This window comes from Gymnodraco acuticeps, unplaced genomic scaffold (genome assembly GCF_902827175.1).
Source record: "Gymnodraco acuticeps unplaced genomic scaffold, fGymAcu1.1, whole genome shotgun sequence".
In the NCBI taxonomy this organism is placed as follows: Eukaryota; Metazoa; Chordata; class Actinopteri; order Perciformes; family Bathydraconidae; genus Gymnodraco; species Gymnodraco acuticeps.
This window is the reverse complement of record NW_022990522.1, coordinates 104,493-122,437: the sequence shown is the minus strand read 5'-3', so window position 1 is coordinate 122,437 and position 17,945 is coordinate 104,493. Positions and strand designations below refer to the sequence as shown.

At 44.1% G+C, this 17,945-nt stretch overlaps 1 protein-coding gene across 1 annotated transcript in view; it reads left to right on the top strand.

Moving 5' to 3' along the window:
* Positions 1-3,218: 3,218 nt before the first annotated feature.
* mmp24 (matrix metallopeptidase 24) overlaps positions 3,219-17,945 on the top strand; it is a gene marked incomplete at its 5' end in the record, with an annotated part of 30,589 nt that continues 15,862 nt past the window's right edge. Inside the window, 3 exon segments of the mRNA XM_034227218.1 lie at positions 3,219-3,380; positions 11,656-11,861; positions 16,423-16,561. Of these exon segments, the coding sequence (XP_034083109.1) occupies positions 3,219-3,380; positions 11,656-11,861; positions 16,423-16,561 (507 nt within the window).

The following is a 17,945-nucleotide window of genomic DNA, read 5'->3' as shown; positions in this document are numbered from 1 at the left end:
CTTTGTTGAAGTACTGCCATACATAAGAATGTAGGACGTGTTTTTAAGCATTTTGCAGCACCTCGTTTACCTCCATTTTTCACACGACTAGTCGACTAGGGCCTACAGCGCCGACTAATGGTAAAGGTAGTCGACTAGGCGACTAGTCGATTAGTTGGTGAAACCCCTATGGTTCATACAAACATCTTCTTACTCAATATCTTACCCTAACCCTTTTATCTTGAATTGTATAATATCTGAGTTTTTTTGCCGTCCGCCAGGAAAATAAATGGCTCAGAGCCTCAGAATACTGACATCTGTATTTTCTTCTCTTTTTCATAATAATTTGTTATTATTTACATTGCTTTTGAAATCGTTCTGTGTGACACGAAAAAAATGGCGAAATGGTGTTGGTGAACACGAATCAATAGATTAATTTCGTGACTATAACACGAAATGCCGTGAGACTGTGTTGGCATATCTGCTGTAAGCTAACGTAGCTAACCTAGTGATTTCAGATCTACTGACAAACACTTACAGTTATGAGACGGCTCACTCTGAGACAGAGACCGTTGTTCAGCTTTATCATCCTGAACGTCTCCAGCTGTGTGCGTCACTCTTTAATGTCCCCTGGTCTCCCAGCTGTGTGCGTCAGTCTTTAGTGTCCCCTGGTCTCCCAGCTATGTGCGTCACTCTTTAGTGTCCCCTGTTCTCCAGCTGTGTGCATCACTCTTTAGTGTCCCCTGGTCTCCCAGCTGTGTGTGTCACTCTTTAGTGTCCCCTGGTCTCCCAGCTGTGTGCGTCACTCTTTAGTGTCCCCTGGTCTCCAAGCTGTGTGTGCATCACTCTTTAGTGTCCCCTGTTCTCCAGCTGTGTGCATCACTCTTTAGTGTCCCCTGGTCTCCCAGCTGTGTGCGTCACCCTTTAGTGTCCCCTGGTCTCCAGCTGTGTGCGTCACTCTTTAGTGTCCCCTTGTCTCCCAGCTGTGTGCGTCACTCTTTAGTGTCCTCTGGTCTCCAGCTGTGTGCGTCACTCTTTAGTGTCCCCTGGTCTCCCAGCTGTGTGCGTCACTCTTTAGTGTCCCCTGGTCTCCCAGCTGTGTGCGTCACTCTTTAGTGTCCCCTGGTCTCCCACCTGTGTGCCTCACTCTTTAGTGTCTCCTGGTCTCCCAGCTGTGTGCGTCACTCTTTAGTGTCCCCTGGTCTCCCAGCTGTGTGCGTCACTCTTTAGTGTCCCCTGGTCTCCCAGCTGTGTGCGTCACTCTTTAGTGTCCCCTGGTGTCCAGCTGTGTGCGTCACTCTTTAGTGTCCCCTGGTCTCCCAGCTGTGTGCGTCACTCTTTAGTGTCCCCTGGTCTCCCAGCTGTGTGCATCACTGTTTAGTGTCCCCTGGTCTCCCAGCTGTGTGCGTCACTCTTTAGTGTCCCCTGGTCTCCCAGCTGTGTGCGTCACTCTTTAGTGTCCCCTCGTCTCCCAGCTGTGTGCGTCACTCTTTAGTGTCCCCTGGACACAATGCTAAATGTGTTGTTGCCGCAGCACGTCCTCACAGCGACTCATCAGATTGCAGAATTTGGGAAAATGCAAATATCCCAAGATTTGTTTTTTCTCCGGCATATTTTAAAATCTTCAAACAGCAGCAGCTCATCGTTTATACATGCACACATTATGAATTGGAAATCTTGTTGTAAAGATGAAAGAGTGAATTTGACTCGACATCGAACAGTTTGAAGTAATCCCGTCAGCGTTTGAAGAAGCTTCAGATTCACGTTCCGACAGACGCCTCGAAGTCTCCTTTTGATGTGAGATTCATATTTACAGGCTAACTTTAGCTCACTTCTGATGCCTCTTCTCTGGTGTGTTTACACTGCGGAGGCTTTGTTCTTCACACAGGGGCGCTGGTTTTACGTTTCCTCTCTGATTTGTGCTGTGTTTTAAATATTGTGAAGCAATGTTCAAAGTGATGATGGCTTTCATTCTGGCACTTGGTCTTCATTATTTAAATATCTTCATATTGTTGTATTGTCAGTGGCGGTTGGCCAGGCTGGGGCCAGTTATTTTCTGAGGGGGGCACAATAAATGCAGGACCAAAAAGACAAAGACAGTATGAAGTAATTGCGCATACACCTAAGAAAACAATGCAATACAGTTATTGGTATTTGTTTCATTACGCATTATTATATGCTTACCTTTGTGTGCGGTTTGGGTCTGTGGGACCCGTTTTCAGTGTTTACTAAAAGAAAATGTATGCAATTTAATTATTTGAACCTGCTTTATTTGGGGGTGGTCCTAACCTTCTCCAGGGGGGTCCGGGGGCATGCTCCCCCGGGAAGATGTTTTTTTTAAATGTTGAAGTTAAAAGCATCAATCTGGTGCACTTTGAGCACAAAATGAATTTATGGACACAGCTCTCAACACTCAGATGAAAGGGAGCTGTGTACTTTTCAATAATCAAAACATCTTTAGAATATGATCACAACCAATAACAAATAATTGAAACTAGTTTATTCTTATCTTATGTTACCTAGTTAGCATTCTTTCTTTCTATTAATGCATATTTTACTAATAACTCCCCTTTTCAATTGTATTGTTTTTTACTGTCCAATACACATTGGAATGATTTCTTTATTTTTTACAGCACATTAAATAGATAAAGGCGTGCACTCTCTAGCTCTCTCTCTCTCTCTCTCTCTGTCTCGCTCGCTCACAGAGGCTGTGTGCTCCTCCGTGGCGATGACAGCTTGCGTTAAAAAAAGAAAACATATTTGTAAAGTGAGGGCTATTGAGGGCTTGCGAGATACCGGTAGCTCGTGATCGACGTGTTGGAGACCCCTGCTCTAATGGGGCCGACTAGAATGACAAATATCGTTACTTCCGCCTATTCCGTCAGCCAAGAAATAGTTTAATCATAAACTTGTTTTTTTTAGGGGGGCCACAGGGGGGTCCAACGTCAGTGTTAGGGGGGCCCTGGTCCCCCCTGCCCCCCCCTAGAACCGCCCCTGTGTATTGTGTGTATGATCTTTTTTCAGACTTCAAACTTCTATGTTTATATGAATATCTTCATATATCCATCTATTTTATTCTTATTTACTTTATTCTTAAATGGAGAAACTGTCACAAAACCCAATTTCCCCTGAGATGAATAAAACATTCTGACAGATTTTGTATCTTATCTTTTTCCTCCCCCCTCCACACCTTTACCTGTCCTGATTGACCTTTGACCCCCCCTCTCCTCTGTCTGCAGGTAATGACTTGTTCCTGGTGGCGGTGCACGAGTTGGGTCATGCGTTGGGTTTGGAGCACTCCAACGACCCCAGTGCCATCATGGCTCCGTTCTACCAGTACATGGACACGCACAACTTCAAGCTGCCTCTGGACGACCTGCAGGGCATCCAGAAGATCTACGGTGAGTAATCTGATTACTCATCCATCATGCAAAGGAGTTATTCCACAGCTGTGTTTTTTTAAAGTATTTTCAACTTTTTTTTAAATTGTATTCCTGTTACGTTTAATTTCTGGAATCTGTTCGGCTTTTGTTTGCTGTAACATTACACATTACATCACATGTCACTTGTTAGACACTTTTATCCAAAGCGACTTACATACTCAATACTATGGGCAATCCCCACAGGAGCAATTTGACTGCAGTGGGACTCGAACTTGCTGTCCCCTGATTCCAAGTTCAGCGCATTAAGTTCAGCGCACTATTCCACTGAGCCACAGCCTCCAACAAATGTACATTTCCCCTCTGTGGGACGAATAAAGGATTCTGATTCTGATGTGTTTTGTTCTCTAATGGTTGTTGAGATGGAGTTTCATTCTGGTGCAGCTTTAAAGGGGACCTATTATGCAAAATCCACTGTTGCATGTCTTCTACATCAACATGTGTCCCCTCTTCTTCATGTCTCTTCTACATCAACACGTGTCCCCTCTTCTTCATGTCTCTTCTTCATCAACACGTGTCCCCTCTTCTTCATGTCTCTTCTACATCAACACGTGTCCCTTCTTCTTCACGTCTCTTCTACATCAACACGTGTCCCCTCTTCTTCATGTCTCTTCTACATCAACATGTGTCCCCTCTTCTTCACGTCTCTTCTACATCAACACGTGTCCCCTCTTCTTCATGTCTCTTCTACATCAACATGTGTCCCCTCTTCTTCATGTCTCTTCTACATCAACACGTGTCCCCTCTTCTTCATGTCTCTTCTACATCAACACGTGTCCCCTCTTCTTCATGTCTCTTCTACATCAACACGTGTCCCCTCTTCTTCATGTCTCTTCTACATCAACACGTGTCCCCTCTCCTTCATGTCTCTTCTACATCAACACGTGTCCCCTCTTCTTCACGTCTCTTCTTCATCAACATGTGTCCCCTCTCCTTCATGTCTCTTCTACATCAACATGTGTCCCCTCTCCTTCATGTCTCTTCTACATCAACACGTGTCCCCTCTCCTTCATGTCTCTTCTACATCAACATGTGTCCCCTCTTCTTCATGTCTCTTCTTCATCAACATGTGTCCCCTCTTCTTCATGTCTCTTCTACATCAACATGTGTCCCCTCTTCTTCATGTCTCTTCTACATCAACATGTGTCCCCTCTTCTACATGTCTCTTGTACATCAACATGTGTCCCCTCTTCTTCATGTCTCTTCTTCATCAACATGTGTCCCCCCCTCTTCTTCATGTCTCTTCTACATCAACATGTGTCCCCCTCTTCTTCACGTCTCTTCTTCATCAACATGTGTCCCCCTCTTCTTCATGTCTCTTCTACATCAACATGTGTCCCCTCTTCTTCATGTCTCTTCTACATCAACATGTGTCCCCTCTTCTACATGTCTCTTGTACATCAACATGTGTCCCCTCTTCTTCATGTCTCTTCTTCATCAACACGTGTCCCCTCTCCTTCATGTCTCTTCTACATCAACATGTGTCCCCTCTTCTTCATGTCTCTTCTTCTTCATCAACATGTGTCCCCTCTTCTTCATGTCTCTTCTACATCAACATGTGTCCCCTCTTCTTCATGTCTCTTCTACATCAACATGTGTCCCCTCTTCTACATGTCTCTTGTACATCAACATGTGTCCCCTATTCTTCATGTCTCTTCTCCATCAACATGTGTCCCCTCTTCTTCATGTCTCTTCTTCATCAACATGTGTCCCCTCTTCTTCATGTCTCTTCTACATCAACATGTGTCCCCTCTTCTTCATGTCTCTTCTACATCAACATGTGTCCCCTCTTCTACATGTCTCTTGTACATCAACATGTGTCCCCTCTTCTTCATGTCTCTTCTACATCAACATGTGTCCCCTCTTCTACATGTCTCTTGTACATCAACATGTGTCCCTCTTCTTCATGTCTCTTCTACATCAACATGTGTCCCCTCTCCTTCATGTCTCTTCTACATCAACACGTGTCCCCTCTCCTTCATGTCTCTTCTACATCAACATGTGTCCCCTCTTCTTCATGTCTCTTCTACATCAACATGTGTCCCCTCTTCTTCATGTCTCTTCTACATCAACATGTGTCCCTCTTTCTTCATGTCTCTTCTTCATCAACATTGTGTCCCCTCTTCTTCATGTCTCTTCTTCATCAACATGTGTCCCCTCTTCTTCATGTCTCTTCTACATCAACATGTGTCCCCTCTTCTTCATGTCTCTTCTACATCAACATGTGTCCCCTCTTCTTCATGTCTCTTGTACATCAACATGTGTCCCCTATTCTTCATGTCTCTTCTCCATCAACATGTGTCCCCTCTTCTTCATGTCTCTTGTACATCAACACGTGTCCCCTCTTCTTCATGTCTCTTCTTCATCAACACGTGTCCCCTCTTCTTCATGTCTCTTCTACATCAACATGTGTCCCCTCTTCTTCATGTCTCTTCTACATCAACATGTGTCCCCTCTTCTCCATGTCTCTTCTACATCAACACGTGTCCCTTCTTCTTCACGTCTCTTCTACATCAACACGTGTCCCCTCTTCTTCACGTCTCTTCTACATCAACACGTGTCCCCTCTTCTTCATGTCTCTTCTACATCAACACGTGTCCCCTCTTCTTCATGTCTCTTCTACATCAACACGTGTCCCCTCTTCTTCATGTCTCTTCTACATCAACACGTGTCCCCTCTTCTTCATGTCTCTTCTACATCAACACGTGTCCCCTCTTCTTCATGTCTCTTCTACATCAATATGTGTCCCCTCTTCTTCATGTCTCTTCTTCATCAACATGTGTCCCCTCTCCTTCATGTCTCTTCTACATCAACACGTGTCCCCTCTTCTTCACGTCTCTTCTTCATCAACATGTGTCCCCTCTCCTTCATGTCTCTTCTACATCAACATGTGTCCCCTCTTCTTCATGTCTCTTCTAAATCAACATGTGTCCCCTCTTCTACATGTCTCTTGTACATCAACATGTGTCCCCTCTCCTTCATGTCTCTTCTACATCAACATGTGTCCCCTCTCCTTCATGTCTCTTCTACATCAACACTGTGTCCCCTCTCCTTCATGTCTCTTCTACATCAACATGTGTCCCCTCTTCTTCATGTCTCTTCTACATCAACATGTGTCCCCTCTTCTTCATGTCTCTTCTACATCAACACGTGTCCCCCCTCCTTCATTTCTCTTCTACATCAACATGTGTCCCCTCTTCTTCATGTCTCTTCTTTCTTCATCAACATGTGTCCCCTCTTCTTCATGTCTCTTCTACATCAACATGTGTCCCCTCTTCTTCATGTCTCTTGTACATCAACATGTGTCCCCTCTTCTTCATGTCTCTTCTTCTTCATCAACATGTGTCCCCTCTTCTTCATGTCTCTTCTACATCAACATGTGTCCCCTCTTCTTCATGTCTCTTCTACATCAACATGTGTCCCCTCTTCTTCATGTCTCTTCTCATCAACATGTGTCCCTCTTCTTCATGTCTCTTCTCCATCAACATGTGTCCCCTCTTCTTCATGTCTCTTCTACATCAACATGTGTCCCCCTCTTCTTCATGTCTCTTCTCCATCAACATGTGTCCCCTCTTCTTCATGTCTCTTCTCCATCAACATGTGTCCCCTCTTCTTCATGTCTCTTCTACATCAACACGTGTCCCCTCTTCTTCATGTCTCTTCTACATCAACATGTGTCCCCTATTCTTCATGTCTCTTCTACATCAACATGTGTCCCCTCTTCTTCATGTCTCTTCTACATCAACATGTGTCCCCTATTCTTCATGTCTCTTCTCCATCAACATGTGTCCCCTCTTCTTCATGTCTCTTCTACATCAACACGTGTCCCCTCTTCTTCATGTCTCTTCTACATCAACATGTGTCCCCTCTTCTTCATGTCTCTTCTACATCAACATGTGTCCCCTCTTCTTCATGTCTCTTGTACATCAACATGTGTCCCCTATTCTTCATGTCTCTTCTACATCAACATGTGTCCCCTATTCTTCATGTCTCTTCTACATCAACATGTGTCCCCTCTTCTTCATGATCTTCTACATCAACATGTGTCCCCTCTTCTTCATGTCTCTTCTCATCAACATGTGTCCCTCTTCTTTGTCTCTTCTACATCAACATGTGTCCCCTCTTCTACATGTCTCTTGTACATCAACATGTGTCCCCTTCTTCAGTCTCTTCTCATCAACATGTGTCCCCTTTTCATGTCTTCTCAGCAACATGTGTCCCCTCTTCTTCATGTCTCTTCTGCATAACATGTGTCCCCTCTTCTTCATGTATCTTCTACATCAACATGTGTCCCCTCTTCTTCATGTCTTCTTCTACATCAACATGTGTCCCCTCTCTTCATGTCTCTTCTACATCAACATGTGTCCCCCTCTTCTTCATGTCTCTTCTACATCAACATGTGTCCCCTCTTCTTCATGTCTCTTTCTACATCAACATGTGTCCCCTCTTCTTCATGTATCTTCTACATCAAACATGTGTCCCCTCTTCTTCATGTTCTCTTCTACATCAACATGTGTCCCCCTTCTTCTTCATGTCTCTTCTACATAACATGTGTCCCCTCTTCTTTCATGTCTCTTCTACATCAACATGTGTCCCCTCTTCTTCATGTCTCTTCTGCATCAACATGTGTCCCCTCTTCTTCATGTCTCTTCTACAATCAACATGTGTCCCCTCTTCTTCATGTCTCTTCTACATCAACATTGTCCCCTCTTCTTCATGTCTCTTCTCCGATCAACATGTGTCCCCTATTCTTCATGTCTCTTCTACATCAACATGTGTCCCCTCTTCTTCATGTCTCTTCTACATCAACATGTGTCCCCTCTTTCTTCATGTCTCTTCTAACATCAACATGTGTCCCCTCTTCTTCATGTCTCTCTTCTACATCAACATGTGTCCCCTCTTCTTCATGTCTCTTCTACATCAACATGTGTCCCCTCTTCTTCATGTCTCTTCTACATCAACATGTGTCCCCCTCTTCTTCATGTCTCGTCTTCATCACAGTGTCCCCTACATGTGTCCCCTCTTCTTCATGTCTCTTCTACATCAACATGTGTCCCCTCTTCTTCATGTCTCTTCTCATCAACATGTGTCCCCTCTTCTTCATGTCTCTTCTACATCAACATGTGTCCCCTCTTCTTCATGTCTCTTCTACATCAACATGTGTCCCCTCTTCTACATGTCTCTTGTACATCAACATGTGTCCCCTCTTCTTCATGTCTCTTCTTCATCAACATGTGTCCCCTCTTCTTCATGTCTCTTCTACATCAACATGTGTCCCCTCTTCTTCATGTCTCTTCTACATCAACATGTGTCCCCCTCTTCTTCATGTCTCTTCTACATCAACATGTGTCCCCTCTTCTTCATGTCTCTTCTACATCACATGTGTCCCTCTTCTTCATGTCTCATTGTACATCAACATGTGTCCCCTATTCTTCATGTCTCTTCTCAATCAACATGTGTCCCCTATTCTTCATGTCTCTTCTTCATCAACATGTGTCCCTCTTCTTCATGTCTCTTCTACATCAACATGTGTCCCCTCTGTCTCATGTCTCTTCTACATCAACAGTGTCCCCTCTTCTTCATGTCTCTTCTACATCAACATGTTTCCCCTCTTCTTCATGTCTCTTCTACATCAACAGGTGTCCCCTCTTCTCATGTCCTCTTCTCTCTCAACATGTGTCACTCTTCTCCATGTCCTCTTCTACATCAACATGTGGTCCCCCTCTTCTTCATGTCTCTTGTACAATCAACAGTGTCCCCTCTTCTTCCATGTCCTCTTCTACATCAACATGTGTCCCCTTCTTTCCTTCATGTCTCTTCTACATCAACATGTGTCCCCTCTTCTTCAATGTCATCTTCTACATCAACTGTGTCCCCTCTTCTTCATGTCTTCTTCTACATCAACATGTGTCCCCTCTTCTTCATGTCTCTTCTACATCAACATGTGTCCCCTCTTCTTCATGTCTCTTCTTGTCTCTTCTACATCACACATGTGTCCCCTCTTCCTTCATGTCTCTTCTACATCAACATGGTGTCCCCTCTTCTTCATGTCTCTTCTACATCAAACCAAATTTGTCCCCTCTCTTCATTTACATCAACAGGTTCCCCTCTTCTTCATGTCTCTTCTACATCAACATGTGTCCCCTCTTCTTCATGTCTCTTCTACATCAACATGTGTCCCCTATTCTTCATGTCTCTTCTCCATCAACATGTGTCCCCTCTTCTTCATGTCTCTTCTACATCACATGTGTCCCCTCTTCTTCATGTCTCTTCTACATCAACATGTGTCCCTCTTCTTCATGTCTCTTCTACATCAACATGTGTCCCCTCTTGCTTCATGTCTCTACATCACCATGTGTTCCCCTCCTTCTTCATGTCTCTTCACATCAACATGTGTCCCCTCTCTTCATGTCTCTTCTACATCAACATGTGTCCCCTCTCTTCATGTCTCTTCTACATCAACATGTGTCCCCTCTCTTCATGTCTCTTCTACAATCAACATGTGTCCCCTATTCTTCATGTCTCTTCTCCATCAACATGTGTCCCCCTCTTCTTCATGTCTCTTCTACATCAACATGTGTCCCCTCTTCTTCATGTCTCTTCTACATCAACATGTGTCCCCTCTTCTTCATGTCTCTTCTACATCAACATGTGTCCCCCTCTTCTTCATGTCTCTTCTTCATCAACATGTGTCCCCTCTTCTCCATGTCTCTTCTACATCAACATGTGTCCCCTCTTCTTCATGTCTCTTCTACATCAACATGTGTCCCCTCTTCTTCATGTCTCTTCTTCATCAACATGTGTCCCCTCTTCTCCATGTCTCTTCTACATCAACATGTGTCCCCTCTTCTCCATGTCTCTTCTTCATCAACATGTGTCCCCTCTTCTCCATGTCTCTTCTTCATCAACATGTGTCCCCTCTTCTTCATGTCTCTTCTTCATCAACATGTGTCCCCTCTTCTTCATGTCTCTTCTACATCAACATGTGTCCCCTCTTCTTCATGTCTCTTCTACATCAACATGTGTCCCCTCTTCTTCATGTCTCTTCTACATCAACATGTGTCCCCTCTTCTTCATGTCTCTTCTTCATCAACATGTGTCCCCTCTTCTTCATGTCTCTTCTTCATCAACATGTGTCCCCCTCTTCTTCATGTCTCTTCTACATCAACATGTGTCCCCTCTTCTTCATGTCTCTTCTACATCAACATGTGTCCCCTCTTCTTCATGTCTCTTCTACATCAACATGTGTCCCCTCTTCTTCATGTCTCTTCTTCATCAACATGTGTCCCCTCTTCTTCATGTCTCTTCTACATCAACATGTGTCCCCTCTTCTTCATGTCTCTTCTACATCAACATGTGTCCCCTCTTCTTCATGTCTCTTCTACATCAACATGTGTCCCCTCTTCTTCATGTCTCTCCTACATCAACATGTGTCCCCTCTTCTCCATGTCTCTCTACATCAACATGTGTCCCCTCTTCTTCATGTCTCTTCTACATCAACATGTGTCCCCTCTTCTTCATGTCTCTTCTACATCAACATGTGTCCCCCTCTTCTTCATGTCTCTTCTACATCAACATGTGTCCCCTCTTCTTCATGTCTCTTCTACATCAACATGTGTCCCCTCTTCTTCATGTCTCTTCTTCATCAACATGTGTCCCCTCTTCTTCATGTCTCTTCTTCATCAACATGTGTCCCCTCTTCTTCATGTCTCTTCTACATCAACATGTGTCCCCTCTTCTTCATGTCTCTTCTACATCAACATGTGTTCCCTCTTCTTCATGTCTCTTCTACATCAACATGTGTCCCCTCTGTGGAAAGAGACTCTGAAAGTTTCAGGAACAAAGATTCTCTCTCTTTTTGATCCATTTCTATAAAAACCTGTCTGAAAATGAGCTGATCAGATTTTGGCCACTTTATGATGTCATAACGATGTGTTGTCTTGTGTAACCATTAGCCAATCAGCAACCAAGGTAACCCCCCCCCCCCCCCCCCTTATCACCTGAATCTCCTCCTAGAGCTCCATTGAGTTCTTTGTAACCAAATGTCTCTCAGAGGGGCGTGGGGAGGGGCTCCTTGTTTTCATCTAAAGTAACAGACAGAGAATCAGCACTTTGGAAACAGGGCTGAAACAGAGGGGATTATGGGTAATGCTGCAATGATCTGTTTGGTGTTTCAGCCAATCAGAGACAGGCTCTGTGTATATCTGAGACCTGAGTTCCTGATGTTCTCCACCAGGTATCCCCACAGCCATGCTGGAGCCCACCCGCCCGCTGCCCACTCTGCCTTCCCGACGGACGCACTCCACCTCCAAACACGACCGCTCCCGCCCGGCGCGTCCGTCCGGCGACCGGCCCGCGCTGCCCGGCAATGGGAAACCCAACATCTGCGACGGAAACTTCAACACCGTGGCCTTCTTCAGGAGGGAGATGTTCGTGTTCAAGGTGAGCCGAGACATTTTGTTTCATTACATTTGTATTTGTTCCGTTCATGGTATGCAGAACTTAATGTATAACAATTAGGTAACACTTTATATTAAGGTACACAAATTAACCATCAACTAGTTGTTAATTAACATGCTTATTAGCAGAATATTGGCTCTTTATTAGTCAGTATTAAACCCTTATTATATTTATTCTACATGACCATATTCTACAAGTAATAAGCCATTAGTTGAGAGTTTTTCCTCAATAACCCTCTAAGTAAGGAAGTTGTTGTACATGAGTTTAGGTCTTAATATGCTCTGCTCAATATGGGCCTAATAAGGCAGCAGTACCACAAGAATAGTTATTCTCCCATAATAGCACTTAACAAATATGATCTATTCTTATGTAACAAGACATGAAACTAAAAGTGTTAATTGTGTCAAAATAACTCAAAATCTGGTATTTCTAACTCAGAATTCCCAATTTTAAAGTGAAGTCTTGTTCATAACAAATAAGCTGGTAGTTTGACTCTAACATGTTAATTAACAACTAGTTGATGGTGAATACGTTTACCTTAATATAAAGTGTTACCAACAATTATTTACAAAACATGTCTCTTTAACCATTAAACCCCACGGACGCAACATCTTGCAAGTAACAGCGTCTGAGGGCTTCTTAACATTTAACAAACTATGAATGTGTCAGACCCACTGAACGGGAAGAAACTCAGCTTTCAGACAATATTAACCATTTTTAGCAAAACGAAACACAAGGGTGATAACAAAGGCTCTGAATTAGCCCTTAGCGAAGAAATGCTAACGCACTTTGCACAGAACTCACGATAAAATACCCTTATTACTTATCGGATCTGCACAAAGAAGATATCGATTAGCAAGCTGAGGTTCCACAGATTCCAGAGGTATAAGTGTCATCACTGAGCGATCAGAACTCCTGCTGCGTTTCATTTCTTAAAATCTGTTTGGCTTTTGTTTATATCCTCATCACTGACAGTAATATTAAAGAGAACATGCATGTTTGTGTTATCTGAAGGTGCATCTCACCTTCGTGTGGCCAGAAGGAGAATTACAACCAACACAAAAAAAGAATTAACCTCAAAAGGTTTTTTATCCTCAAATAAGCACTGAACAATGCTGATGGTCATCCTAGCAATCCTACCTCTTCTCATTGGTTCTTGAGTATAAAATAAACTTCTGTAGCTTCCTTAAAGACTTGATTCAAAGAGTTTAAATCACAAATACTGAATGCACAACTCTAAAGCAAACCTCTCCGAATCCAGGGTGCATGCTTCTGCTAAAGGTGCATTTTTGAGAGACACACACACACACACACACACACACACACACACACACACACGCTGTGGATCGGTTGTGTAATAACTGCTGCTGCAGAGGATGAGTCATGCGGCCGTGAGTTGCTCTATAAAACAGGGCGACTCTGGGGGATTTAGATAAGCTTAATTGAACATTAAGAGGTGCGGCCGCTCTGCCGCTCCGGAGCGTTCCAGTTCGATTCCCTCTGGAACTGCCCGTGTTAAGAAAAATGTCTCTCAAAGTACTGCGGATAATCTAATCAGCTCAGTGGCGTGTGGTGGTGTCAGCGATGCACTCCCAGTATAGAGTGGTGCAGGGACGAGTCCTAAAACCCAGACATGAGCTTAGAGCTTCTCTGTCCTCTTTAAGGTGATCATTGTCAACTTACTTATAGTTTCCTTTTGCAAGATATATAACTGACTGCTAAACGCCTGAACTCTGTGAAGTGCCCCCATACACATTCATCTGGCTGTCATCTTGCAATCTACTTATTGATATAAATAGTTATCACCGCAATAAACCATATTTTATTTGGTCTTAATGTTATTATTTCATTTCATATTCTGTTCTTGTACATATCGTGTTTTTTTACATGTATATAGACTCCTTGCACTATTTTTTGTTTTTGTATTTTATTATATATGTTGCATTGTTGGAGGTCAATCAATCAATCAATCAAAAACTGTATTAATCCTGCAAGGGGCAATTGGAGGTCAGGTCAGAAGAATGTCTACACTGTAGCTTATGTGCATACGACAATAAACCCTTTGAACCTTTGAATCTGACTACAGACACTTCCTCTGTTGCATGGATTATTTTGTTAAATTAAGTTAAATGAAAAGTACACTCCGGTTTGAATCCCTCTTTAATGATTGCAGCTGCATTAACAGTATCTAAAGGATCTTTACAGCAGAGACTGTGGGAGCAGCTGCTACAGAAGTGAACCTACACTCAGAGATATTTTAGGCTCTAGTGTAAAACTGCTTATGCATTATGAATCAGCTCTTTTAAACTGGGTCACTAACCTGTGTGTGTGTGTGTGTGTGTGTGTGTGTGTGTGTGTGTGTGTGTGTGTGTGTGTGTGTGTGTGTGTGTGTGTGTGTGTGTGTGTGTGTGTGTGTGTGTGTGTGTGTGTGTGTGTGTGTGTGTGTGTGTGTGTGTGTGTGTGTGTGTGTGTGTGTGTGTGTGTGTGTGTGTGTGTGTGTGTGGTAACCCAACTTCACTATGAGAGCAGGAAAGATCTATTTTATCTCCCTTTAATGATTAAATGTATCCAGAAATGATGCCTTACTGTTGGAGAAACAGAAGTGTTCAGTGCCTCTGAGCATGTGAAGATGAGCATGTGTGGTGAGAGCAGCAAGTAGATGCAACAAACGGAAAAAAAGCATTCAAACCTTGATTTATAATTCAAGGTACAACGCTAATAGAGAAGAGACAGACAGAGAAACACACGCACACACACACACACACACACACACACACACACACACACCGACGCACAGATAGATTGTGACCTTTTCTAACATTCACTTTAAAGATCAGAGACATCAAAATTGATTTGTCTACCTCTGCTATGCTGCTCCCCTCTCTCTCTCTCTCTCTCACACACACACACACACGCACACACACACACACACACACACACACACACACACACACACACACACACACACACACACACACACACACACACACACACACACAGACAGTCCATAATAATAAGGTTGCATTAATCAGTAACTTGTTGCAGTGATGTAGTATTTTTGGAGAGGACCCTGAATGCAGCATCTCTCTGGTCCAATTGGATTACTCCATGTGGTTTTGGAGAAAACAAAACGTTGAAATCTTCACGACCTTTTTTCAAGCTAACAACCAGAAACCCCCCCATTCACCTCCAGGCCGGGGGAACAGGAATTGTTCAAATCGGAGTCTTTCCGGGGACTGCGGACTCATTCCTGCACCTCTCCTTACAAGCATTCTTAAAAGAGAACAGCTTGAACCAACGATATGAAAAAGGGGCTTGAACCTCATGTTGTCTTGTTTTCCCAAAGTGGACAAAAACACCAGGTATTACAGGTTCAAGCGTCCGTATGTCGTGAGTTAGAAATAAAACAAAATGTTCTCAGAGGTGGAGGAAGTGGTGCTGCATCATCACTGAGGGGGCTTAAGTCCCTGAAGGAAACCAAAGGACTTACTACATCTCAAAAAACACATCAGCATCGATCTGGAAAACTGGGGGGATTTTCTTTTTCCTTAAAATCTGTGACCAGAAGCGAATCAGGACACGGAGAGCAGAGCCGCTCATTATGGGATGTCTCCTCGGTGAGAAACACTCATGGTTTCTTTTGCTCCAAATAAGAAGCATTGATTTTTCTTTCTCTCTCTGTGCTCACGCAGAAAAAAGCATTAGCAGCCAGGGCATGTCGGATGATCTGAGAGGGGGGGGGGGGTGTGTGTGTGTGTGTGTGTGTGTGTGTGTGTGTGTGTGTGTGTGTGTGTGTGTGTGTGATAATCAGCTGAGATTGATGCTCTTCTCCTCCTCCTTTCCTTTTGACATCCACACCTTAGTTTGATATTCATCGTTATTTACATCCAATCAGCAACATGTCTTTTGAAGCCATGTGCAATCTTTTCTTAAACATGCTGTATGCTCAATTTCATAATTTGGGATCATTAAAGAATATGTAGTGTGGGAGAGGAACACATTTGAGCCCCTGCAGACCATTTACATGCACTAACACCTATAGGTGAGGGAACACCCCAAAAAGCAGAATAGGGCCTCTTTAGGAGAAATAAGAGTTGCTGTTTTCGGGGAGTTTGTTCCAAAGATCAGAATCAGAATGGAAGTTTATTGCCAGGTACATTTACACATACAAGGAACTTGCTTTGGTGTCTGATGGTGCGAACATAAACAATCTAAAAAAACGAGTTGCAAAGTGGTTAAAAAAAGAAATATATACGGATAATACAAAATAAGTATTTAAATTCAGCATTAGAAAAGGAAGCCAAAGACAAGTATTTACACCAGATTCAAATGTAACTATAGAAATAGCCGTAACAACTAAAAACACTATGTGTATACGGCAAACTACAGTGTATTATATATATATATATTTTTTTTTTTTTTTTGTACAATATATATATATATATATATATATATATATATATATATTGTACATGGAGCCTAAAGTGTAATTATGTTTGGTTCAGTCGTCTCTAATGAAATGTAATTCCTCGCCGTGTTGCAGGACCGCTGGTTCTGGCGCCTGCGGAACAACAAGGTGCAGGAGGGCTACCCGATGCAGATCGATCAGTTCTGGAAGGGCCTGCCGCCTCGCATCGACGCCGCCTACGAGAGATCAGACGGGAAGTTCGTCTTCTTCAAAGGTACGAGGGAAAACACTCAGACCGGCACAAACACATTCAACAGTTAGCCGATACTCACTGGATTTAGACCTGGAAAATCTGGTGTCTTCCTGTTTCGCCCCTTCCCAATTCGCCCCATTGCCACTTCACCCCTTTCCCAATTCGCCCCTTTCCCAATTCGCCCCTTCCCAATTCGCCCCTTCCCAATTCGCCCCTTTCCAATTCGCCCCATTCCCAATTTGCCCCTTCCCAATTCGCCCCTTCACAATTCGCCCCATTGCCACTTCGCCCCTTTTCCATTTCCCCCCTTTCCCAATTCGCCCCTTCCCAATTCGCCCCATTGCCACTTCGCCCCTTTTCCAATTCTCCCCATTGCCACTTCGCCCCTTTTCCAATTCGCCCCATTGCCACTTCGCCCCTTTTCCATTTCGCCCCTTTTCCAATTCGCCCCTTTCCCAATTCGCCCCTTTTCCAATTCGCCCCTTTCCCAATTCGCCCCTTTTCCAATTCGCCCCTTTCCTGTTTCGCCCCTTCCCATTTCGCCCCTTTCCCAATTTGCCCCTTCCCAATTCGCCCCATTGCCACTTCGCCCCTTTTCCAATTCGCCCCATTGCCACTTCGCCCCTTTTCCAATTCGCCCCATTGCCACTTCGCCCCTTTTCCAATTCGCCCCCTTTCCAATTCGCCCCATTGCCACTTCGCCCCATTCCCAATTCGCCCCTTTCCCAATTCGCCCCTTCCCAATTCGCCCCATTGCCACTTCGCCCCTTTTCCAATTTGCCCCATTCCCAATTCGCCCCTTCCCAATTCGCCCCGTTCCCAATTCGCCCCTTTCCCAATTCGCCTCTTCCCAATTCGCCCCATTGCCACTTCACCCCTTTTCCATTTCGCCCCTTTCCCAATTTGCCCCTTCCCAATTCGCCCCATTGCCACTTCGCCCCTTTTCCAATTCGCCCCATTGCCACTTCGCCCCTTTTCCATTTCGCCCCTTTCCCAATTTGCCCCTTCCCAATTCGCCCCATTGCCAATTCGCCCCTTTTCCATTTCGCCCCTTTTCCAATTCGCCCCTTTCCCAATTCGCCCCTTTTCCAATTCGCCCCTTCCCAATTCGCCCCTTTTCCAATTCGCCCCTTTCCCGTTTCGCCCCTTCCCAATTCGCCCCTTTCCCATTTCGCCCCTTTCCCGTTTCGCCCCTTTTTTTACATTTGGCTACATAATAGATGATACTTGTTTTGCATGGTCGTGGGTCTTAGGGTTATGGTTATGGTTATGGTTAGAGTTTATAGATCTAATGATGCATCCCATGAAGCATTGCAGTCTGTTGACGAATCAGAGGCTGTTGTTGGGGCTGCATGGGACGGGGCGAAACGGGAATAAACTGGAAAATCTAGCAAAGATTTACTCT